Source organism: Simochromis diagramma, unplaced genomic scaffold (genome assembly GCF_900408965.1).
Source record: "Simochromis diagramma unplaced genomic scaffold, fSimDia1.1 OVJJ01000816.1, whole genome shotgun sequence".
In the NCBI taxonomy this organism is placed as follows: domain Eukaryota; kingdom Metazoa; phylum Chordata; class Actinopteri; order Cichliformes; family Cichlidae; genus Simochromis; species Simochromis diagramma.
The window spans coordinates 16,143,076-16,169,904 of NW_024386908.1; the positions used below are offsets into that span (position 1 = coordinate 16,143,076).

Consider the following 26,829-nt stretch of genomic DNA (forward strand, 5'->3'; position numbering starts at 1 on the left):
CACATTAACACCTTAAAATGTCTGATTTTTACTGATTATCAACTGAAAACTGAAAAATAAAAAATATAAAAGCTGCAAATCTGCAATAGCTTAAAAGATGCAGATATTCTGCAACATTTGATATGTGATATAAACTTTGCTTAACAATGTAGTTTCTTATGTTTTTAAACACTAATATAATCTATGAAATCACGCCAAGTTATTTAAAAAAGCCCTGTAATTATTATGACACGCCATGTGAGTTAATTCACACAGTGACCCTGAGATGTGCTCCATCAGGACCTCAATTTTAAGTAACAATCTGAAGAAAATTACAACCAAACAGGAACAAGATCCATTAATTAATGAGAAATATGTACTCTCTGTCAACTTGTTTTTGCTCTTGCTTAATTGAACTCAATTGTGTACTGAACCTCCTCCACTTTGGAGTCAGAAATAAATTGGCTCTCTGGGTGGTAGATGCCCCAGAAAATTAAAAGTAAATCCTCTGGCGAGTTGTCAAAACACTCGTGCGTGAATGTGATCACTGTGCTCTGCGGGCCACCACAGGTGACTCACTCAGACTCATGACTGCCTGATTCTTTCTCGTTTCGGACGGAAAAAATGGGGCCGTTTTCGATTAGAAAACACCGAGCACGCAGCCTGAAGCTGTGGAATAATTTGGCTCTGTGCAGCCAGCAGTGGATGAAAATGCAGACCTTACACAAACACTGCAGCAACAAAAAACAACATAAAAAATTCAAAGAGGGGCAGGGAAAATGGCCTCGCAGGAAACGAGAGGAGGGGGGAGGGACACAGGGCCCTTTTAGGAAAGATAGTGATGATTTATTATGAAATTCAATGGCCCATGACCAAAACAGGAGTGGAGCAAATGAAATGAGAAAAGAGCATGTTCATTGTTGTTCCCCTGCCATTTTTTGTTTTGTATTTTCCTTTCCCCTCACTTGGCTTTGAGGGTCTCCTCTTGGCAGTCCCAGCTCTGATCCTCCAGCTCCTGCAGCTCCTTCAAGACTCGTCCAGGCTTGTAGGCAGCGTTGATCAGCATGCTCAGCAGCTGGAAGCAAAAACAGAACAAAGAAAAAGACAAATAAACTCCTGCTTGATGTGAACAACTCAAGACAAAAGTGAACAAACACGAATGAGGATCCACGCGAAAGTGAAAGAAAAGATACAGATCACAAAAAACTGTGGAGAAAGCTACATTCTCACACCTGCACAAAGTGCACGAGCGCACACAGTCTCTAGAGAAATTAAAAGGCTGTTTTCCCAAATGGTGGTGGCGGTGTATAACAGTAAACACTGCTGACTGACAGCTCCTCACATTAAAATGAAGGTGCTGCTGGGAAACGGCAGGTGGTTAACAAGACATCGCTGTCTCGGCCTCCGTCTCTTACCTCCTCCCTCTGTCAATTTCTGCTGGCCCACCTCTCCCTTTGAAAGTGTGCAACCCTTTGATTAAACCTGCTCCTCTATATAACCTCCCCCCCACCTGTTTTTGACATCAGCCCACCTCTTTGAGGACCAGTGTGCATTTCCCAGGTCCGACAGCCTGCGGCAGCTCTGCGATGCGTCCCTTGTTGAGGTAGGGTCCTGAGAAACAGCGGTGGTTGACAAAAATCTTGGAGCAGCAGTATCTTCCATTAGCTGAACCTAGGACAGAAGAAAAGAAGGAAAAATGGATGTTCACCACTGTGGGAAATAAATATGCTACATGTAATACTGGCATAGTCCAAATAATATCTCTCTTACAAATTTTGAAACCATAAATAAAACATTGAAACAAATATTCTGGACAAAACTGAAACCAACATCGCATTTGGAAAATCAAAGAGAAACAGAAGAGAGTGCACAAGCGTACAAGGAAGCTTTCAGAGTAAACAGATTACACTTAGTTTTCGGATTTTTTTTTAAGTAGCCATGGGTCACAACATCTCATTACTCCTGGTGGGAAATGTCAGGTTGAAAGAAAATTATTCTCCAATAGGAACAAACGTTTCTCTGTATGTGTGGCCATGGTTGCAAATCAACTTGCAGAGTCAGCAGCAAGCCTAGGTGCACTAAAGCCACTTATATAATCGAGTTAAGTTAATTATATAGCACATTTAAGCACAACAGATGTTGACCAAAGTGCTGCACAGCAATCAATAAAGAATTAGGAAAAAAAACAGAACTATGCGACAGTAAGGGAGCGCGATGGAAATTAAAATATAGCTGTAAAATAATGTAAACTAACCTACAATGTTCACGGAAAGGCAGACGTAAAAGGCTCAAGAGAAGAGGTGCTTTTTTTGTTGACATATGAAAGACTGTGAAGTGAGGCTCTACTACCAGCTGGCAGACAGCTTACTTAAAGCATTCTGAGTGGGGTATTAAACACTATAACATGTTAGATACTTGGTGTGAGGGGGCAAGCCCATGCAAGCAGCTGCAATTGTACAAAAGGATTTTTAGATTAATCCTAAACTCTACAGTAACCAGTGCAATGACGCAAAGACAGAGGAAATATGTTCATGTCTCTGTTTGCCAGTTAGTACTGCAATCTTTGCGATAAATTGGTATGAAGTAGTACTTCCTCACCTGGATTATGGGCAAAACTCGACAGGCCAAGCACAGTGGCTCATATTTGATACTCCTGTGAACCAATGTCTTCCCTGTCCACCGAACCGGAGTTTACAAACTTCCTTTCAAACCCATGTTTTGTTTCCTTAAAATACAAAACCTCATTTGATGTTTGACTGAATAATTGGTGTGTCACTTCCATGCAAGGGTGTTAGTCATATTAACGGCTTCAGTTTCTCTTTAAATGCAATTTTAGAAGCTAACATTGATGTCATGGTTTTTCCTGGCTCAATACGACGGGAACAGGCCCTTAAGCATGATTTGTCCACAGGTTTGTCAGTTCTGCATTTTCTTGTTATTTCTGACCATTTGATAGACAGAAAACCTCACTTTAAACAAACTAGTTAAAATATTTTTAATGACAGACTTGGTGATTCTTCATTTTTTAGTGAAGGAAATTACCTGCATGTATGTTTGGATTATGTAAGTATTATAATAACAGATGATTTTTTTCAGTATTATAGTTGCATAATGAAACGACATTTAAACTAAATGTTGAACCTCTCTCAAAACACTTCCTTGTGGTTTGATTGAGCATTGGCAGTATAAGGAAATGACCCAACAACTTTTTACTGGTTTTGTTTCTCAATGCTTTTCTTCCACTCTGAACCAGAAAAAAGACAAAGGAAGAAAACAGAAAGCTCCTTTGTAAATGAAAGTAAATGAATGGTTGTGGTGCTCTTTACTTACTTACTACTTTCCGGTATATCATTAGTGTGTGACTAACCATTTCAGCACATAGGTGAGAGCAGAGTCAAACTGGGCCATGGGTACATCCTGTTCACGTGACCCCCCCTACTCCACCACCCTCCACTGCCTCCAAGAAACAAACTAAGAAGTCGTATGAACGATGCTGCACTCTGGCCTTACTGGAGCACCTGAAAACTGTCTGCACCTGGAGGTGCACTGCCAGGGGCGAATAGTAATTAGATATGGTGATGAATATGCATGAGCGAGTGGGCGGTTTTAAACCAGGGACCAAGGTTCTCCTCGAAACAATGCCCAGTTCAGCCCACCCCCACCCCTTTGCTCTTTTTGTGCTTGAACATACATGTTGCTTACAGACGTGTCTGCTCCCAAAGAAAACCAAGCACACAATGAGGATGTGAGAGAAGGATGTGGTGTTTTGGTGAAATCTATTCTCAGATTTACTGATATGTCTATTTGGTTTCAGAAATGCACCCAGAAATACACCAAAGATTGCTAAGTGGCATTCTTAAAAAAAGCTACTTTACCTGACTGTTTTCTAAATTTTGGCTCCAATCCTGCTGGCCGTGGTGATATATTTTACATTTACTGAAATTTGGAAATGACGCAGCTTCATGGTGAATTTCCCTTAGGGCGCAATGGCGTTGAGGAAACCCCCAGTTCAGTTCAGTTATTTCAGACACTGAGGCGAGTGAAAACGAAAAATAACACACCCACATTTATTTGTCAATTGCACGGTAGATCTGAATTCACAAAAATTACCTGCTTTAAGTTTTTTAGAGATGTTGAACATGTTGCCGCCTATGCTTTAGTTTTCATTCCTAAATAAACAGTTTATCCTGAGCTTTGTTATGTGTTATGTTTAGTTATGTAAAGCTGATATATATCTTAACAGCACAGCGTTCAGACTGCTCTAAATTGCTGTGATGTCATATAGAGATGATATACCTAATACGGTCATCTCAGGTGCACAGGTGCAGTTTTCCTATCACCCCAGCAGGTCCCTGAGGTCTTGTGACCAGGGGTTGCTGGCTGTCCCGCATACAAGGTTAAAAACAAAAGGTGACAGAGCGTTTGTATCAGTGGCTCCCAGACTCTGGAACTCACTCCCTTTGAGTTTGAGATCTGTGGACTCAGTCATGTCTTTTAAAAAGCAGTTAAAAACCTATCTGTTTAAACTCGCTTTTGGTTGATTTTGTTTTGTTTTAGATTTTAATGTCTGTTTTCTGCCTCTGTAAAGCACTTTGTGATTTTATCTTGAAAGGTGCTATATAAATAAAATTTTATTTATTATTTATATTTATTTATGAGTAGCAGCCAATCAGGAAAAAATACTTCAACGGAGAGAAAACAGCTTGTTTGAGACGTTGGATGAATGGAGGTATAAATAAGGATATTTAAAAAATTACTTAAAATCGCAGATACTCTTATTAAAGAACATGAAACTGGAATGAGCAGATTCCCTTTAAGCAAAAGAAAACTAGAGTCACAGGACAATTTGTAAAAAGGAAAACATAATTTTTAAGGATTCGCTTTATAAGCACATTAAAGTTCATGTGGTCACAAAAGAATGCTGTGTTCTGGCTCTAAGATTTTGTTTGTGGGTGTAACCTTCTCACTCCAGCTGATAAAAAGCCAAACATACACATAGTACTCCCAGGGCAGCTACAATAACAGCGGGTAGAACAGAAACGCTCCAGCTCTCTAATGCATTAGAGATAAATAGGGATTTCCTGTGTAACAGCATTCTTTACATGTGCATATCTAGAATATGGTTTTATAAGAGAGAGAGAAAAAAAGATGTTTACTGAGGAGGAAATGAAACTTAGTGACTGTAAAACATAGTTGCATCTTGTGCTGCTTTTTGCTTTCTCAAGTAGAGTTAAACATTTCTTTAACATTACTGATTCAGTTAAAACCACAGCAAAAGAGGCTAAAAATGCATCTCTCTTTGTGGGATTACTGTAATTAATTTATCAAGGAGACAAACTGATTTACTTAACATGTAAAAACCGTATTAGTGTGAGAAGGAAGATCTTTTTATAAAAAATATTTTTTCCCCTTTTGACTTCGGGGAAAACGGAAGACAAACAATAAAAGGAAATTCGTGTAGCTCCAACCAACGATAACAACTAGGAGTAGTTGATAAAGTAAAAATGTGGCTCTCATACAGTAAATGAGAACAAACGAGCATATCGATGCCAATGCTTGTTAATCATTACCAGCTGATAATGGACAGTGGATATGGATGTAGCTGAGAACAAGCATTATGATTTATGGAGTACATGCATAATTTAGTGGTTACTTCAGGATGTATTTCTGTCATTGCTGACTGATGTCTCAAGTAGTTTACTGTTCCCAGTAACTCATTAACACCATGCATGTTAAAACACAGATTTTAACTAGAGCCAATAACATCGTCTGGATAAATTCCCTGCTTGTGTCCTCAGGGTTACTAGTTTTCCTGCGAACTGAGCTAGATTGAAAGCGCTCCTGCGGGGTGAATTTTCGACCCTGCTCGTTGGGTAGACGTGTTTCAAAATACATTGAAGCTCTATTAAAAACAAAAACAAACTTATTAAATTATTTAAATTAAATAATCTATTTTTGTTTTAATCCTATAAAACAAATGCAGCATCACCAAGTACAGCAGTGATGTCACCAACTCTGAGTATGGAACAGTTTTTATCATCCAACCGAGGAAAGAAAAAACACCTTAAAGAAGCATAATCTCAAGTTTCAAGGTGCTTTATATTGTAAGGTAAAGACCTACAATATTAGAGTACCAGACGATCCCCTGTGAGCAGCATTTGGTGACAGCTATAACTTTTAGTAACTCTAGGAACCACAAGCAAGCCTGCAGTCTGAAAGCCAAGTGCTCTATTTGGTACTACAAGATGTTTAAGATATGAAGAAGCCTTATCACTCAGGACTTTTTATGTGATCGAGATTCTAAATTCAATTCTGTATTTATCAGGGAGCCGATGAAGACAAGCTAACATGGAAGAAATACGAGCCCTCTTTGTAGTTCCTGTCAGTACTCTCGCTGCAGCGTTTCAGTTCTTCTGAAGGCTTTTCAGGGAGCTTTTAGGTGATAATTAATTACAATATTCCTGCCTGAAAGTAACAAATGCGTGAACTGTTTTTTTCAGCGTGATTCTGAGACAGGATGTTTCTATTAAGTAATACTGAAAGAAAGCAGTCAAACGCATTTGGTTAATGTGTGCACTGAAGGACATATCCTGGTTAAAAAAAGGCTCCTCACAGTGTTAGTGCAGGTCAGGTAATACCATCCAGAGTTGGTATCTGGTTAAACATTTTAGAAACAAATACAAATATAACCTCAGTTTTGTCTTATGAGTTTCTCCTTCCTCTTCTTCTTCACTCTAAGTGTGACAACTTAAATTTAACTGTAATGCGTTTCACTGGAAAGCAGCCATGAAGGGACTCTCATATGTCAAACTAGTGGGGAAATCCCTTACAGTGCCAACAGGTCGTAATATAGTTTTGCTAGTTGGAGCCACTGATAGCTTTTAACATGAAGTATATATAGAAGGTAGAACTGCTTAGATCAAACAGTCCATATTTAACTTTATGGCATGAAATATAGAGACGATGGAGAAAATTAATTCAACTTCCTTTAGTAACATCTCTGACTGAACCTGTGACAGGACACACATCTTCCATCACATTGTTTTCAAACTCAGCAACTTGTAAATAAAATTTACTAAAGTGTTGAAGTGGAGCTGAGTGAAACAGAGGAAAGCACATCAGAGCACAGTAGGTATATCAGTGTGTAAATCCAGACTGACTTAAGAGTGGAGAAAGAGCGGGGATTTCCTTTAATCCTCGCCACAGCAGGCTCATTAGCATTAATCACCACAGATATATCATGTGTAACGTGGCTTTTGATTACCTGGATCCAAGGCGGCAGGCTGGCAGTGGTTGACAGGACTCGCCTCGACAGGCTGGGAACGAGCCAACCTGTGGAAAAACGCAATCAATCCAGTCAGGCTGATCAATAAAATTATCCAAGGGATCTAATCAAACGGCAAACAGAAGTCAATTCACTCAATCAATCGGCACAACAGCGACCGCTTTCAGCTTCAGAATTAGAAACAGGAGTGTTGGAAAGCGGGTGTATGTAGTGATACCGATGAAAGGATTCTCCTAAAGGTATGAAATGGGATTAGTGGTTAGATGAGAGAGCTGACAAAGTGCTGCTGAAGACCTCATATTTCTCCTGCTCTCTGACCGCCGCCCTCGCTCTTGCTCCCGCAAGTAAACAGTATAACATGCCATTCGTCTACAAAAATCAATCAGCGCCCCAGGAAAGCAATTTCTGCCCTAAAAAAAGCCACAGTTTCAATTAACGGGTTTGAGTGACACAGAGAAAGAAAAAGCTTCAGGGTTTCTCTGAAGAAACATGTACTGATTTTTTTTTTTATCTTCTTTGGCTTTCAGGTAAAGGACAGAAACCAAAAACCCACAAATGATACCATTTTTCTGACCACACTGAAATTAAACCAATAACAGCGGTCTTCGGGTTACAGAGACATGCAGCCAGTGTTTCACTTTTAGCTGCAATTGAACTGTTTTCCAACACTTGAAAACCATGTTCAGGAGCAGGTTTAATGAGTGAGGAATAGGCATACAAGGAGAAAATGGAGGGCGCCAGATCAGTTTGATAAATGAGGCTAGGAAAACCTTCATAGTTTCCTTTTGGAGCACTTTGAAATACAGCAAAAGGTAACCAAGTCTTGTCTTTTTTTTAAATATAGGTTGTGCATAATTCCTACAATAGACACTGTATCTATTAGTTAACTATTAGGGGGAAGGAGGACTCTCAGCCATCTGAATATTAGCATAAAATGTCCCCCAAAAATACTAGCACACGTCTTCAAAACATAGACTGTATATCAAAGATGGGCACAGCTACTGATATCCATAGCAATTGATTGTCTAGTCCCACCTTTTGAACCAGACATCATGAGTGTGCAAAGCCCCCCCTCCCCAAAAATAAATCACACCCTGCTTCACCATACTTCTGCACCCTAATCTGGACTAAAACATAAAAATGTAACTCCATGTGGTATTTCTATTTGAAAGTAGTCATAGAGGGTGATACATCAACTAAGAAATAGGGTCATTTTCTTGGAAACTTCCATGCAAACAGATGAGTCACCCATTAAAAGAATGTAAAACACGGATACTGCGCCTGTCTTTGAGACAAAGTCTAAAGTCAGTTTTACTTTCAGTTTGTTTAATGTTGTGCTTCTTACTGTTTCTCTGGCTGGACCACTGCTATCTTCTTCTGCTTCTGGCCTGCAGAACGAATCAATGAGACTTTGTGTTAAGCTGTCACTGCATGGCAAATTTACATTTGTGTATATTTGTGTGTCTACGTACAGACAGGTTTGATTGGAGGGGTCAGAGGGTAAGCGTTGGCCTCGCACCAGCCGACAGGGAAGATGTCCATGGACTCGACATCCACGATGCACTCTGACAGAGGCTTCGGCACACCTGGAGATGGGCAGACAGCGGAGGGAAAGCAGGGGTGAGGGAACTGTCACACATACACAAACTGCTGTTTTTTTTCTCTACCCCATCTTCACTCTGGGACACAGCAGGAGTCCCTGACACTTAATCCTCACTGCACGCACACACTCACACAGAAACGTATGTACCTTCCAGTCGGAGCCACAGCAGGCGTCCTCTGACCTGTGTGACCTGAGCCACACACACCTCAGCCGGTCGGTGAGGGTTCACTGCCTCCAGCCACATGTCCTTGGCAAAGTCTCTGCTCTGCCATGTCTGAACGCACACACACGAGGGGAAGAGAGAGAGGGCTTATTTTACATTCAGAGCAGGGATCTAACCTGAAGTAACCTGAAGCCAGGTTCAGATTACAAGACCTTCAAACTGATTTAACCCTTATTTTCCACTTGAAGGACTTCAAACAAGGTGCTGTAACAGGGATTTTGTAGGCTCATTGCATGTAACACAGTGTCAGATGGGTCTAATAAGTTCCTGTTTACAATATGTGTCTCACTGTAGAGTGTCAACTGTTATGTAAACCTGAAAAAGAATAAAACACTGATAAAACGCGAGTGTTTCTGCTGTTTTCACAGTGTACTAACATAAATAAATATTTAAAAATAAGTTTTAAAAGTGATATAAATGGGAAAGAATTGAAAGTGCAGAATGTTTTGCATGCATCATCCAAACGCAAATATCGTTTGCTTTTTAAACTTCACCAGAACAGAATAAAGTGGCAGACACTGCTCTCAATCATTTCATGCATTTTCTGCCTGGTGTTCATTGGTGCAAGCTTCTTCTGTTCCCAAACTGTGTGATTGGGACAGTGGGGCACAGTGGCGGTAAAGACAATTACAGCAGTGAAAGTGCAGGCAATGGCTTTGCACTTCAGATCGCAACTTACAAGATATGTTAAAAACCTCTGAGCTTGTTGGGACAGTGGGATTTAAAGCAGATGACACTTGAATAAAACCATAAAGCAGCACCAATTGTGTCTTCTGTCTCTGCTGCCACTATGCTATCCTGAAGTGTTGTGTTGTTTCGGTCTTCAATTTGGTTTTAAAATGTTTGCAGGAACCCTACTGAAAAGCAGCTTCCTCTGTACTAAACACGCTCCCATCAAAACATAAGCTGAACCATCAGGAGTGTCCCAGTTTACATCTCTTCACCCCATGCTTACATCAGGAAAGCAGGCGTCAGGAGCTGCTTCTGTCCCGCTCTGCTTCAGGTAGTCAGCCCAGTCAAAGTCCTGGCCCTCGTAGGCCCGAGGCCTCTCCAGACCCACGCCGTTCTTCATACACCATTGGACAGGCAGGATGCCAGGCGAGTTGGCATGACACACCACAAAGTGTGGCTTGGCTTCAGCAGAGAGGTCATCCAACATCACCTGGAAGTAGAACTCATTGTAGACCTGAAGAGTAAACAGAGGGAGAACATTTAATCTCTTCCTAACACAATGATTTCAACACACGCGTAAAAGAGATTATAGACGACAAATTTACTCTCCATCTTTTAAATGCTTAGACAGAGCAAATTAAAAGAAAAAAGATTTCAAGTATGAAGGCATCCTTGGTAATGTACAATTATTCTTGTGCCACACTAGTCTGCCAGTGTTTTAAGCCGCTGGATCTACCCTGTGAAACAATAAAGGCCAACTAATTATAAAATTTAAAATCATAACATTGAGCACAGTATGTCCTATCTAAGCTGCTTTCCTTTCCCCCTGCACGATGCTTTTCTTTGTGTTTAGTAAATTAGGAAGAAATGTGTTCATCATGGAACAATTTAATAAAATACATTAAAAAAAAACAATATTATATAGTTAGAATAATGTGCAAATGATTGGTAGTTTTACTGCTCAAAAATCAATTAATATTTTTAATTAATGTGTAAAAAGGAAGAAAAAACCCAAATTCATGTCTAAGAAAGGTTCCAGTTGATTCCAGTGGTGCAGAGGAAGGCCTCGTCCATGGAAAAACATCCAAAAAAATCCAATGTTTCACTAATAACAGAAGCTGACGAATGCTCTGTTTTGTTTTTTTTAGATAAGCCATTGTTCTCAGAGCCTTTCTGCGTGACTCACCTTTGTGACAGAAACAGGGCAGATCTGGAGCTGCTCCCATGGAGAAACCATCTCCAGCTTCATACCCATCTTGAAGGAGTGCTTGGGCAGGTCTACATGGTCCTGACACAGTAAAGTCAAGATTTTTAGACAAATGTGCTCCACTTTTGATCACACACACACACACACACACACACACACACACACACACACACACACACACAAGTCCATGTAGGTCATTCAGACCCAGCTGGGTGGCCCTATAATGAATGAAGCACTCTGCGAGGCTTAATTCATGCTGCTGCCGATCATTATGATGAATTAAATATAATTTTTTGCCTCGCATATTGTTTTTCTAGCACCATGACACCTTTTTTACATTCAATTTGGTGTTGATAAGGTTGTGTTTCCTGTATTTCTTTGGTTTTTTTTACCTTCTCTATTCCAACTGACTCAAAGTGTAATCAGTACATCCTGTATCACACGGTACTTTCTTGGTTTCACAAGAAAACACACTCAGACCTTCTTTGAAGGGTGTGTTTTCTGTTGTTTGTGATGACACACAATAAACTGTATTATGTAAGAAGGTTTTAGGTAATGCTGTGACTTTTTGCCTTTACTACGCTTATTCACTGAATGTGAGCAGGCTTCTATTTATTCCAGCCTTTCCGGTTGGTAGGACCGTGTCATGTGGGCTGCTTTGGTAATTTAAATCTCTTATTTCTAAGATTTTTCTTTCACACTTTTACTCATCTGTTATGTCCGTATTGGATTCATTTCAGTTTCTGCACCCTCTTACTTGTGCAGAGCTCTATCAAAACCTAACATTAGCTGCAGGCATCTGTGTCTATGCAGCAGGTGCTCAAGCACAGCATTAGGAGGACGTTATCCAACACAAAATCATTCCAGCTACACTCATAAACAGAGGAATGCAAAGAATCTTCCCTGTTAATAAATTACACTTCATTTTTGCATTGACTCATATTAAAAGCACAGTTTAACACTAAAGTTCTTAACCTTGAATAAGTTGGATTGGTTTGATCATAATTTGTTCTGGCTCTTCATCTCTAAAGTAAATTATTCCTTAAATATTTTTGTGAATGGAGATGGAAAATATTCAAATGATGTGGTGGAAAGAAGAGAGTTCAGCTGCTGCAGTTCCAATTAATCCACCCGCCCTCCTACTAAATGCTTTATTCGGTGCAGGGGGGGTCAGCTGAACATGAAAATGTTAAAGTTCCACAGATTTTTAATAACAGTTGAATAAATGGATGACTGAATACACAATTATTGAGATTTAATTGGCTTTCAAGGGCATTTCTTTTTTCCTGTAATTGGTACCAAGTACGAAAACTTCCTGGAGATGTAAAATGAAGAGTTCCTATTCTTTCCTTATATCATAAATTAGCCATAGTTCACCTGGACCTGATCTTCCTGCAGGTCACGGAGCCTCACCTTGAACACCTCCAGAGGTAATGGATTCTTCTGTCCATCGAGCTGAGCATCCTCTAGAGCCTGCTGCCAGTCGGAGGTGCTCTTCGTAGACCTGAGCTCTGCGCGACAGATATGAGATTCTTTTTTTCTCAATTCAACAACTTTTTTCTTCAATTTAAAAACACAGACACACAAAGTCAACTGTTTGACAACAGTTATAGATCATAATTAGTCTTTATGACTTTGTCTTTACAAAAAACGTATAAACTGTTTGATGATTTAAATATTAAACGTTTAAGGATTAACTTGTCTCCTTATTTTCCGAGCAGGTGGTCGAACATTTAAACCCAGCATACCGCCTTGTCAGCATGAACCTTTACATCTTATGTTTTAAATGGCTTTAGGTAGTTCAAGCCCATTTTCTAAAGACATTTTATGAAGCAAAGTATTAACCAAGACAATAACAAGGACACACAGCATAGATAATATATTAATTTGTGATGAGAAGAAATGCTCAAAAACAATGAGTATAATTAATTGGTATCTGGAAGTTATAATTTACTTGTAGATAAAAATGTAAAAGGTGAAAAAGTGCAAACTTATTAGACTCTCACCTGTTGGCGGTTCTAAGGTCAGGCAGTTTTCCTGGGCCCAGCCGAGGGGCCGGAGCCTGACGTCCAGATAGAACAGCCACGTGTCATGATCGTGGTACTCTTCAGAGAGGCCAGCATACCGCAGGCGGAGCCTCCCTCCAACGTTCTGGATGACTCGTACAGGCCAGTAAAGGTAAGGGTCTAAAAGGTCCTGAAGCTCCAACACCGATCCGTCGACAATCAGATCAACCGTGTTCTTGCCTCGTAGAGGCTAAAGGGGATGGACAGAGAAGAGTTTTTACTTATTAAATAAAATGAAAATAAAACACACTGGTCATAGAGATGCTATAAAGGCTAGCTTAATGATCAAATTAAACCTCAGTGGAAAGAGTTTGCGTGTTATCCTTAGATTAAGATGAGAAGAAAAAAAAAAAAAGAGGTATCTAAACAGGATGTTGAGCTTGAAAACAAAACGGTTTTAGGTTTAGATGATCACACCGGCATCCAGACCTGCTAATTATCCTGCTCTCACAGATGTCAAGAAGTACAACAAGAACTTGTTATTGAGTGTTAAGTAGGATACAAATCTCAAAACTTGCCAAAACACTTTAATTTACCTGCTTTGACAAAGTGTTAGAGAGGGTGCAAGTTTTTTTGAAGTGTTTCTATTGAATTGAATGGAATGAAATGCTTTGCTTTTATGTTGCTGGGAGGTGCATTCACTTTGCTTTCTTCAGCTCAAGACAATAATTTGAGATTTTGAGAAATCTATTTAGACCTCACATAAAAATGATGTATGCTGATTAATATGTCAGATCATGTCTTGGAAAACATGGTGGGTGGGGAGGTTTTAGGTTTTTTGATGGAGCTAAACAAATAAACACAATCAGCTAATTAAGAAGCCGACTTTCGATGATTTTAACTAAATGTCCATGTACATGTGCACATAAAGAAAGAAAACCCTCACATGTAGAAAGAGCTTAAATTTTCTCTCGTCTGCAGTAATGCTGCCATCACTCCAGAAATACCTGCAAATGTTATCGAACATCTTGAATTATTAATGACTTCTCCCCAAATCTTTTACACTTGCAAAGCTATCCAGCAGACCTGACTGGACCATCTGGAGTTTGGCTAGCAGGATCTGAACTTATGTTCTTATATTTGGCCTCTGCTTTATATCAGTCTTGCAGGCGCCGAATGCAAACATGCTCCACACTCCCACAGCTGATTTCTATTCTGTCACAAAACATGATCAAAAGAGGCCCGTTATTTTCATTTTAAACTTCATATTTTTACTCTTGGACTCCACCAGTTGCTTCTTATGATTCAGAGAGCAAAATAATTATTTAACTATCTCTGTATCTCTATTCTATCTCCAATCTCCACCTGCCTTTAAGCCTGTTCTTTCATCTGAGTTTGACTTTTAAACTAAAGATTTGAAATAACCACATTTTTTCTTAAATTTGGGAAAAAATATTAAAATTGTAGAAAGTATAGGGTTAGGATTAGTGTGTCATTGTGCTTCTCTTGTGTGTCATTGTCTGTGTAAACACACACTCACCCCTTCCAGCAGGTTGGCCGGTGCCGTTCTGGCACCCGTCAGGTCCTGAATAAGGAACTCTGTCCAGTCGCTGTGTTTCTCCTTGATGGCTGCAAAGAAACACAAACAAAAAGCCGACACTGAGGAAACATGCACACAACTGTGCAATGGAAAGTGAGCACAAGGTGTGTTCTTGTATAGTGTTTAATTATTAAATGTGTGCAGAGCACCGTTAGATGTAGCCACCAGAGAACAGCATGCAGAGGAAGTGCATGCATACACTTGCAAATGCAAATGTTTCTGCTAATTCAGGTGTTTCAAGGCATAAAGCAGATGTGCAATATGTCACTAGGATGTTTGTGTTTTTGACTGATTTCAATAGTTATGCAAAACGAGTAACAAGAATATGTTTTTCTGCCTGGAAATGTCTCAAAAACGTCAATAGCCTCAATGTTTCTTAAGTCTGTCATGTGCAAAAGAGAAGTAAAGAAGACACCATATTTCATAAGCATTTGCAAAAATAAGCACATAAAAATGAAAGACACTGACTAATGGCATACTCAGTGGTGTCGTTTCTGTAATAATGTGCAAAACAAGAGCTGCAAATCTGAGCAGAATAAATATAAATCTTTTAGTTCTGGCCCTTCATGGTGCTAAATGAGTATTTCTCTAGAGACAAATGGGAACAACCCCCCCCCCAAAAAAAAACCCAAACTGGTTTTGAACAAAATTTTACATACGACATTCACCAGGATGCTTGTAGCTTCCTCTGTGAGCAGCAGAATGATGCACAAAGTCAAAATGACTGTAAAGACTGAGGTCCCGCTGCCACAAGCTTGTTTCAGGTTTAATACCACAAATAAAAGTGGGACAAATCAGATCTCTAAGTGCAAGATTCAGAGTGTCTTTGAAAGAAAAAAAAAAAGGAACACAAATACACTAAAACCCTGGAAAAAAAACAAAAAACCAAAAACAACAAAAATGTCAGTTGTAGTATTAATTAGCATTTAAAGTTCTGGTTTTGATGAGTCAAACTGAAATTAGACTTGAACCATCAAAATCAGATAGGGGAATTACATGTTACGTAACTCAAAGTGGTGATGAATACAACTGTCATTAGTCTGTGTTATGCACATAACTAGCATGGCACAGTTTTGAACTGTCTGGGTGCAAAAATGTGGATGGTTTCCATTTAATCGTGGAAAAAAAAACTAAAGCAATCCAACACAAAACCTTGCAACAAAGACTATCTGGATATAGAAACTGATTTGGGAAGGTTTCGATTCTGCTTTCACATGATTATTTGTTTAAAATTGTGACATAAATTCAAGCTCAATATCACAACCTTTAACAAGGTTTTGGATGTAAAGCTAGGCTGCTGTGTTAGACTGAATTAACTTTAACTGTGTGCACCTAATAAATTGGCTAAGCATAGCAAGAGAATAATACAGGTAATGTCAGTCATACACAGTCTTGAAAAGACTTTCATGGGTATGGCAAATCAAATCAAATGTACCTACAGAGCAGATTTAAATCGTTGCCTAGATTTTTTTGACTAAGCTAACAAAGCTGACTTTTAAAAAAACATGCAAGATTGATTATATAATTAAAACCATTTAATTAAAACAATAAAACTCTCAAATGCCAAATGCAAACAAAAAAATGTAAAAATAAATAAATAAATGTTTTAAGGTAGTTCATAAATGTGTAGCTGGAATGAAAACACTGGTGAAAAAAGGTGTTTTTATTCCAGTGCTATAGAACAAAAGTCCCAATGCAGCTTACCCACTGACCTCAATTGAGGTACAGTATACGCTGTTGATTTCTAGGAAAACCTGTGTCACAGTAACAGAAGAGTAGTTCTGTACTGTACGCATTCAGAGGACAACCACTGCCTGGCTTCACAGACATAATAAAAAGTTCTTATAACCTTTTTCCCCGTTTTGCTTGCGTCCATTAGTACCTTGCAGCAACTGCAGGAAATATACAAAGGATTTCAGAAAACCTGAGTATAGTCAGTTGCAGTCATCTAGTCTAGAAGATTTTAATGCAGCAATACCAGCGTCTATACCCTCAGGAAAGAGGATGTACCGGGAAAAAGAAACAACCTTTTACCACTGAACTGATTTGTTTATCAAATGTCAGTTGAAATGACACTGGGCAGCATGTGTATGACTGTTGATTATTGACTGCCCTAAGCTGATAGTTATATTCAAGGTTGTTTGTCGTATTTAGTTCTCTGTAATTGAGTAATTAAAGGATTAATTTGCCTTCTGGGTCGCATTTCCTTTCTATCCATCTCCTTACTTTCTACTGGAATCATTATGTGTAACTATCCTCTCAAAAGTTGACCCCATATCTGTGAACAACAGTTCTTTCTTGCCTTTTCCTAAAGAGAAAAAAAACTTTTCTTTCAAAAATGCAGAGGACCTAAATAGCAACTGAAAGATTAAATTAACTGTTTGGCTAATTAGAAGGAAAGGATGAGCCTGAAACATATAAAACACAAATGAGGTCAATTTCAAATATGGATGCCAGTTTTGTGTAATCATGTCCACCTTCAACCAAAGACTGACTTATGTCAGATCTAAGAGGAGACAATAAAGACTGTTTTCCTTCAATAAAATGTTCAAAAATATGTAACTAAATATTTATTTTGCAAGTTTTTATTAATGCAAAGTAGGTTGTGTTTAATTAGATACTATTCACTTGCATTTTTTGACATTAAAACTATTTGTCTTAATGTAAGTAATCCTCCCTAGAGGTTTCATGGTGGCATCCATTCAAAGACCGTTCAAAGATTTCCCTTTGTAACATTCTTTGACTCCAATCTCAACAAAATAACAATTTTAAACTGGGCTTTTTACAATGTTCTGATGTTTGCTCTTGAAAAACATGCAAATTAGTATATATTTAAATTGATTTTTGTTTATTACACACGCAAAATGGCTTATTTACATTTTTTTTTAAAAACCTTGATGCACACTATGTTTACTCAAGTTATTAAAAAGCACAAGTTTGTTATTTTTGCACTGCCAGCTTAAGAACTGCTTCTTTAACGTCGACCTGAAAGTAGGTGTGCTTGCTTTAAAACAATGGTTAACACATTAGAGGTGAATCCCCACAACGTTTCCGCAATAAAAATAGATCTGTGCCTGCACAGCATGTCTTCTATCAGCACACACAAATGCATACACTGATAGATGAATACACCACACTGACCAGAGCTTCAAAACCATGCTAACATGCCAAGTTAAAATAAATTTGCATGGGAACTTGTGGCTTTCGTATGCTTCCTGCTTCCCATAGTGGAACAGTGTTATATAATGCCTGCTTTGCTTTTGAGTCTTGATTAAAAAAAAAAGACAACCTAAAAAAAACCTTCCTTTTCCCAAAACACAGAGCTTCCATTCAAATGAATTTTATGGATACATTTTTAATGTTTTTCCCGTTAGTCACTTACAGAAATAAAAGAAAAAACGCAGACACTTGTTGGAGTTACTGAAACATACCAAATGAGTCATAGTTGCAGAATGACTGCAATGTGCTGTGAGAACTGACATTCCTTGCAGCACTGATTAGCATCAAGCTGAAGTGAAAGAAGAAAAAATTTCTCCATACACTGAAACATGCCACTGCGCATGAAGGAAAATGGGTTGTGAAGTTAGCTTCTGTGGCAGTTCAGTGAAAGCATTGTTGCTGAATCATTTTTGTTTCTGTTATATCCAGGTTTTGTATCACCTCTGTCTTGTTATTCCTAAGTCAACATCAGCAGGAGAGTTTTAGACACAGTAGTTAAAGTTTGTTGGGAGCTTTTTTCCAGCAAAGAAAAACTTGGAGTCATGGTAAAAATAAAGTACACTCTCTGTCAGGTCAAAGGTTTTACTTATTAGGACACAATAAAAACAAAATCTGCGTCTTAAAATGAGGTAAATACAAGCTATGACCTGTAAGAATGAAACCAAACATGACATATTACAGTGCTGTTCTTTATTTCTCAAAAATAAAGCCAAAATGCAGAAGCAATGTGTGAAAACTCGCTGCACCCCATGATTTAGCAGTTTGTAGAGAGACTTTAAGCAGCAGTTACTTGAAGTAACTGCTTTCTGTATGACTATCAGTCTCTCGCATCTTTGTTCAGGACTTTTGACCAACTCTTCTTTAAAACACTGTTTCAGGTTTGCAGGCATTTGTTTGTGCACAGCTCTCTTTTGATCTCGCCACTACATTTCAATCAGGTTGAGGTCTGGACTTTGATTTGGTCATTTCAGCACTCTGCTTCTTCTCATTTTCAGTCATTCTGTTCTAAATTCACTGCTGTGCTGGGGATCATTGGATCAATGATCAAGAAGTGCAAACACAAAATTACCATCAGAATCATGAAGCGTACACACTGCTCTATTTTATTTTCACCACTGTATCTATGCTAGTAAGTCAGAGTCATTCTGAGACAACAGGCATGTGTGATCTGCATACCACCAACCCCCCAATTCTCTATACAATATAATTACCCCTGAGTCTTCAACAAAAAGAAGCAAACAGGTGGGGCACCTACACACATTTATTTAAAAGTAAAGATTTTCAGCATCTGTTGGATAGAAATTAGAGTTTAACCCTTTAAGACCTACCATAGAACCAAGTCCGCCAGAGCTTATATTATATTTTTACATGGTGTGGAGCCATTTTTGGGAGCATTTCAAGTTGCTATACATCAATACAACCATTATAGCCCAGATTTTAATAATATGTATTCATTAAGTGCATAGTAATTACATAAATTGCAAAAAAGTGCAATAAACTACAAAAAAATTGAAAATCGTTTTTGCTTTTTTAACATATATTTGTAGTTAGAGAAATTTAAGAGGCTTATCCCTCAAAACTGTAAATACAAAAAAGTTGCACAAAATAGTTTCCCACCACAGGAAATTTATTTTGAGTGTCTTCATAGTTTTATTTTTGAAATACACCAATTTTTATACACTGCAGGAAAAACGAAAATAAATATTATACTGCAAATTTGCAAAAAAGCAGCATGTGCATCAAAATAAAATATTTCCAGCAGTGCAATATGAGTCCTAAGCATCCCAGAAACGACACAGAAAGTCATAAAGTCAAAGATAACTTTTAAAAAGACCAGTATAGGCCCTGAGGCCCTGATGGTAAAAAAAAGACTACATTTCCGCGAAAATTACGTCACTTCTGGTTTCGGGCAGGTAATGGCGGACATGCAAAAGTTCGCGCTGACGTCTATTCCAACGTAGGAAGTGTTATGAACAGCTGATCGGATCGGCAAAGTGTGTTTCTGGAATATTATGTTTTTGTTCCTGCAAGCGCTTTTTATGCAGTTTTTGCAAAGCTATATGTGGAAGGAAACCGTGACCTAGGACAAGCTGATGGCATAAGATGTAAGTACAACTCCTCCGGTTTCATATGCAAAAAAAATTATTGCGCTAGCTTACGTGATTGCAGAGCTACCGGGATTTAAAAATAGTTACGTAAAACAGAGCGTGCCCGCTCCGACCGGCTCTAAAGGGTTAAGTGATGACCTCCAACAGTTTTATGTGCAATTTATAAATGAATCTTTTGTGATAAGGTGAGACGAGATAACAAACACTGGAATGTATTTAAATTAAAAGGGTAAAGTCTACATCTACATATTGTTTTATTTACTTGCAATTTGCTTCCGTCCATGTTATTATTGTTGATATTATTGTTGTTATTATTATTGTTATTATTACTACTACTGCGCCTACTACTAATATTATTAACACTATTATGAGTAGCAGTAGTAGTGGTAGCATTCATTTTGGAAAAGTGTTTTCTAGCATAGCCAGCCCTTCCTTTATTTGTACATATAGCCAGAGGGAGTTCTACATTTGTTTATAAAGTACGAATAAATTTACGTATGAAAATCACTGATTTGCATATGAAACATTTGGATGCATGATTTAGGCTTGTGTTTCTAGAGAGCCATCGTCCTGCCGCACAACCCAATTCTGGTCAAGCTTTACCGGTCAGACAGGTGGTCTCTAATACTTTGCTAAACAGAGGTTTTCATGGTTGATTCAGTGACTGCGAGGTGCCAACGTCCTGTGGCTACACAACAAGCCAAAATCATCACCCTTCCACCACCGTGCTGACAGCTGCTATGAGGAGATTTCACTGATGTGCTATACTTGGTTTCCACCAAACGTAACCCTGAACATTTTACGTCTTTACTTTGGTCTCATCTGTTATGGTTTTGTCGAGATCTAACTAGACTTCTTGTTTTGTTTTGTTTTAGAGAGAAGACACTTTCTCCTGACAGCCCTTGCAAACAAGCCATACTTGTTCAGCATTTTTCTGAACTTTAACATTTAACATGATGGCGTAGGCCTTGAGATGTTGCTCTTAGGTTTATTAGTGTTTTCTCTGAGCATTGCACGGCCTGACCTTGGGGTGAATTTGCTGAGATGACCAGTCCTGGGAAGCTTGGGAACCCTCTTGAATGTTTTCCACTTGTGAATAATCTTTCTGACTGCAGAATGATGGAATTCAAATTGTTTAGAAATAGCCTTACATCTGTTCCCAGGCTGATGGGCAGTTGCTTCACTAAGATTATTGCTGCTGTCTTTCCTTCTTGGCAATATGTTAACACAAATCTGAAAGCTCCAGACCAGCAAAACTTCGACTTTAATAGAGATGCTCACATCTGCTGATGATCCATTAATCAAGTCAATCAAGTTTGATTAGCAGAGCATAGCTGATTCCTACCGTCTTAATTTCAATGGAAGCAGTAAAGGTGGACTGAGTTTTTCACATACTGCTTCTGCATTTCAGTAAAATTTCTGTTAAATAAATAATTACACAGTGTAAAATATCATGTTTTGTGGTTCATCTAAGATTGTATCTACCTAGTTTTAAGACCTGCTAAGCACCTGGATGTTTGTATTATGTCCTGAAAGGTAAAGCCTAGAATTTAAACCATGACTGTATGTTCAAACTTTATCGTTCTGAAGGCACTTTAAGTAGGAACTAAACAGTTAGTTAATCCAGAAACATTACGAAAACAAAAACAGAGACATGCTACACTCTTTTCACACTCCTTTCCCCAAATAGCCAATCATTTCCTGCACACAGGTAAATCAGAAAAAAAAATGGGCCAATTACATCGTTTCACTGATTCACACAATTAAGATTCAAAACAGTTACAGCGATGTGGTGGTGGATATCGTGAACAGGTAGGTGAGTGTCCTTATTGTTTTTCTTCTACCACTCCATCCACTGCTCGGTGCTCCAGAGGGATGAGTCAGAGTTGTTGATTGTCACAGCAATTTCAACTAACAAGTAAGTGAAATCATAATACTGTAAAACGTTGTGCATGTTTAGTAGAGGTATAGAATAGAATTAGAATTAGAATAGAATAGAATTCAACTTTATTGTCATTGCACATGCACAGGTACAGGGCAACGAAATGCAGTTTGCATCCATCCAGAAGTGCTTTAGTGATATAGATATATTACAATATATATTAGCAATAATATAGATATGTGAGTATATTACAGAAATGGGTCTATTATGGTATGTTATAATGTACACGGTATGAAGTATGTTGTGAATATTCTATAACTATAAGTATGTACAGGCTGTAGTGAGTACAAGCTATGTACAGGCTATGAACAGGATATAAATATGAAAAACTATACAGAATATGAAATAAATAACTTTACAGAATCTGAGATATACAGCTATACAGAAATGGGAACTATGCAAGTTGTAAACAGTTGTAGGATTAAAGATTATCGAATGTACAGAATGATTATTTACACAGAGCTATACAGTAGTGCAGTTAAGATAAGTGAGGGTGTAGATAGTTTCTACAGAGGTGCTAGTGGTTGTGAGTGGTGGTTCAGTCCATGTTATTATTGTGTGTTTGAGGGTACAGTTGTCCATTGTGGGTGTGTGTATGTTCAGTCCATGAGTTTAACGTGGGTCAGATGTCAGGAGGCAGAGTTCAGGAGTCTGACAGCTGTGGGGAAGAAGCTGTTCCGGTACCTGGTGGTCTTAGTCCGGAGGCTCCTGTGGCGCCTCCCAGAGGGCAGGAGGGTGAAGAGTCCATGCGATGGGTGACTGGGGTCTTTGATGATTTTCCCAGCCCTTTTCAGACACCGCTTCCTGTAGATGTCTTTTATGGCAGGAAGTGGTGCTCCGGCGATGCGCTGGGCAGTTTTCACGACCCTCTGCAACGCCTTCCGGTCCGAGGCAGAGCAGTTCCCGTACCAGACTGTTATACAGTTGGTCAGGATGCTCTCGATGGTGCAGCGATAGAAGTTCACCAGGATGTCTGAGGACAGGTGGTTCTTCCTCAGAGTCCTCAAGAAGAAGAGGCGCTGGTGAGCCTTCTTGACCAGCTTGGAGCAGTTGGTCGTCCAGGTGAGATCCTCGGAGATGTGGACTCCCAGGAACTTGAAGCTGCTCACACGCTCCACAGCCGTCCCCTTAATGTGGATGGGTGGATGTGGGTCAGCATTCCTCCTGTAGTCCACGATGAGCTCCTTGGTCTTCTCGGTGTTAAGCAGCAGGTTGTTTGTGTCGCACCACTCAGCCAGACGATCCACCTCCTCCCTGTAGGCGGCCTCATTGTTGTCACTGATGAGGCCAATCACCGTGGTGTCATCTGCAAACTTAATGATGGTGTTGGAACCATCAGCAGGTCTGCAGTCGTGGGTGAAGAGGGAGTAGAGGAAAGGGCTCATCACACAGCCTTGTGGTACACCGGTGTTCATTGTGATGGTAGATGAGCAGTGGTTATCCAGCCGGACATGTTGGGGGCGGTTGGTCAGGAAGTCCAGTAACCATTTGCAGATGAGGGAACTGATGCCCAGGTCTGTCAGTTTCCTGATGAGTTGTGAGGGGTGGATTGTATTGAATGCTGAACTGAAGTCTATAAACAGCATTCTGGCGTAGGTGTTGTTGTTGTCCAGGTGTGAGAGGACAGAGTGCAGTGCGATGGAGACTGCATCCTCTGTGCTCCTGTTCTGGCGGTATGCGAATTGGTGGGGGTCCAGGGTGGGGGGGAGACAGGATTTGAAGTGTGATAGGACCAGCTGCTCTAAGCACTTAGTGATGATGGGGGTGAGTGCTACTGGGCGGTAATCATTGAGGCAAGATGGGTTGGAGTTTTTGGGTATCGGGACGATGGAGGTGGATTTGAAGCAGGCCGGTACCACAGCGTGGGCCAAGGACAGATTGAATATGTCTGTGAGCACTCCTGCAAGCTCCCCAGAACACGCTCTGAGAACACGCCCGGGGATGCCATCAGGGCCTGCAGCCTTGTGGACATTGATCCTGCTCAGCACCGCTCCTACATCGGTGGGGGAGAGAGTCAGAGGTTGGTGGTCTGGCGTCATGTCTGCTTTGGTTGTGGTTGTGGGGTTCCCTCGCTCAAAACGAGCATAAAAGTTGTTGAGCTCGTTGAGGAAGGAGACATCAGAGGATGCGGGGGAGGGTTTGGTGGTCCTGTAGTCTGTGATGGTCTGGAGTCCTTGCCACATGCGTCGGGGGTTGGAGTTGGAGAAGTGTTCTTCTACCTTCTTTTTGTAATGGTGTTTGGCTTTTTTGATGCCCTTCTTTAGATTAGCCCTGGCTGTACTGTAGGCGTGTGCATCTCCTGACCTAAAGGCGGTGTTGCGGGCCTTCAGGAGGAGACGAACATCCCGGTTCATCCAAGGCTTCTGGTTGGGGTACATGGTGATCCGTTTCTGGGTGGTGACACTGTCTGTGGTTTTGGAGATGTAATCCAGTACAGATGAGGCGTACTGGTCCAGGTCTGTGTGGGTGAACATATTCCAGTCTGTGTTTTTAAATCTGTCCTGGAGCACTGCGTCTGTCCCCTCTGGCCACACTTTAATTGTCCTCACAGCAGGTTTCACACGTTGGATGAGTGGTGAATACCGAGGTGTGAGGAACAGGGAGAGATGGTCCGATTGTCCAATGTGGGGGAGGGGTGTGGCTTTGTAGGCTCCAGCCAGGTTGGAATACACATGGTCTAAAGTCTTGTCTCCTCTGGTGTGGCAGGAGACATGTTGGTGGAATCTGGGGAGGACTGTCTTTAAGTTGGTGTGGTTGAAGTCGCCAGCAACAATAAAAGCAGCCTCGGGGTGTTTATTCTGGTGTTTGTTAATGGCTGCAGAAAGTTCTTTCATGGCCAACCTAGCATTAGCGTCGGGGGGTATATACACGGCAGTGAGTATGATAGAAGTGAGTTCTCTGGGGAGATAATAAGGTCTGCATTTGACCATTAAAAACTCCGCATTAGGTGAGCAGTGACTCTCAGTAGTAGTGGAGTTCATGCACCAAGCATTGTTAATATAAATGCACAAACCTCCACCTCTGGTCTTGCCGGAGTCATCTGCTAGCCTGTCGGCTCGGTGTGTGTGGCGTCCTGCTAACTCGATAGCATTGTCCGGGCAGCTGTTGTTCAGCCATGTTTCGGTGAAAAACATGACATTTGAGTCCATAATCCGTCTGTTGTTAGTGATGGAGAGCCGTATCTCATCCATTTTGTTTGCCAGAGAACGGACATTGGCGAGAAAAATACTGGGTAAAGGCAGCCGGTGTGGTGTTAGCTTTAGCTTAGCCCGTAGCCCTCCGCGCCTACCTCGCCTTTGTTTACGATCTCGGCGCCGTCTGCGTGCACTTCCGCCCGGCCGGGGAGAGTGGGCAGCCTCCGGTGTTCTGGAGATCTCTGGGATGAGTCGGAGATCGGCGATAAAACTGTTGGAGTTGTGAGTCCAGATGTCCAGAAGCTCTTGTCTGCTGTAGGTCAGCAACGCACAGCAATTCTGGACGAATAATCCGGTTAAAAGTAGATAAAAAACCGCTAAATAGCAGATTCTGGAGAGACACTGAGCCTCGCGTTGTTCACGCGCCGCCATCTTGAATTACTGGGGGGATGTATAATTTGAGGATAAGCTTTCAGAGCGTATTCATCAGATTTGAGTGTTAACTCTTTATATACAGCGTTTGTGCTCAGGTCACCACAAAGTTATACTGTTTTCAAGTGTTCAGTGAGAAGGGCGCTACAAGTATTTCTAGATATCCAATTCAGACGGCTGCCAAGTGGTAATGTTTGCTTCTGCATGTAATTTAGTTCAACCGAGACTAAATTTTGCCACAGCATTATTTGAAGATCAAGTGAAAAGAACGTGTTTGTATTTGTTCTGTCATGAGTTTGTTCAAGTAACTCAGTTTTTGTTTTTCTGTTTCAGACCCCATGTCTTCTTTTAAAGTCTCAACTTTCATCTTTTTCACACCTATTAGTCGAGTCAAATTCATGTGATGATATCCCCCCCCCCCCAAGTATAAGTTTCTGGTCAGAAGCCTCTTATGAAGGATTAAAAATGGAGCAATTAAAATTTCTGATAGGAAGTTGATATGATCACACGACTGCCATGTTCTTAGGAAATTAAATATACTAAGATTTGATCATTTTATTACATTTGCTAATCTTTAAGTCAATTATAAATGCTACCTCGGGTTCCCGGCAACCTTGTAAGTCTACTTAACTTTGGGCTCAGCAGCACACAGAGCATCTAGTGGGAACATTAAGGTGCCATTATGTAAAAAAAAAAAAAAGATCATTTGGGCAAACAAGATGTTCCTTATCTGAAGGACTCAATCTGCATCCTGACTGGGATCATTCATGCAGTCATGAATGATGTCCAGCTTCTGGACCTGTGGAGCGTCATTCTCTGAGTTTGTGCCTTCTAGTGTTTTTTCTGTCGTCATTTTGTGTTAAGTTCTGAGTCTTAAAATAACACATGCCTCCATTTTTAATGTTTGCTTGTTGTTTGCTTGTTCTGTAGTATTCTTTGGTATCTGATTAATCTCATCATGTCCCGTAGAGGGACAGGAGAGCGTTTCCTCTCTTTTTGTGTTTTACATGCAAAGATTTTATTAAAACAACTTGTTCACAGTTTAAACAGCTAAAATTTCCCATAAACGAGTGAAACAGCAGAGAGTCTGTTTTCAGCTCTTGCAGGCCTGATATTCTCATATTTCTTCTTTTAATTTTTAATGTGTGCTTTTTGTTTTTTTAGGTGCAGCTTTTCTTTTACCCTTCACTGTTTTGTATGGAAGCCCGTTTCCGCCACTAAAAAAAAAAAAAAAGGATCCATAACTCAAAATTTTGAGTTATTTTCTCGAAATTTCGAGTTACTTTCTCGAAATTTCGACATATTAACTCAAAATTTTAAGAAAAGCAACTCAAAATTTCGAGTTAGCGCTGCCAATCAGTAATCTACGTGAATGACGTCATTTCCTTGTTACCCGGAAGCTGAAGCCCTCAGCTACAA

General features: G+C 39.9%; 1 protein-coding gene across 9 annotated transcripts in view; it reads right to left on the minus strand.

The window, feature by feature from the left end:
- sfmbt2 (Scm like with four mbt domains 2) overlaps positions 1-26,829 on the minus strand; it is a 67,649-nt gene that overhangs the window by 9,535 nt on the left and 31,285 nt on the right. For 7 of the 9 annotated variants that reach the window (XM_040035710.1, XM_040035706.1, XM_040035707.1 and 4 more), the window contains 11 exons: positions 14,516-14,604; positions 12,976-13,225; positions 12,347-12,480; positions 10,949-11,050; positions 10,046-10,276; positions 9,015-9,141; positions 8,737-8,850; positions 8,610-8,652; positions 7,244-7,311; positions 1,511-1,650; positions 945-1,054 (listed from right to left, as the gene is read on the minus strand). In XM_040035710.1, coding sequence (XP_039891644.1) covers positions 945-1,054; positions 1,511-1,650; positions 7,244-7,311; positions 8,610-8,652; positions 8,737-8,850; positions 9,015-9,141; positions 10,046-10,276; positions 10,949-11,050; positions 12,347-12,480; positions 12,976-13,225; positions 14,516-14,604 — 1,408 coding nt within the window. The remainder of the gene's footprint in view (positions 1-944; positions 1,055-1,510; positions 1,651-7,243; positions 7,312-8,609; positions 8,653-8,736; positions 8,851-9,014; positions 9,142-10,045; positions 10,277-10,948; positions 11,051-12,346; positions 12,481-12,975; positions 13,226-14,515; positions 14,605-26,829) is intronic. The other 2 variants (XM_040035714.1, XM_040035713.1) reach the window with 1 other exon arrangement.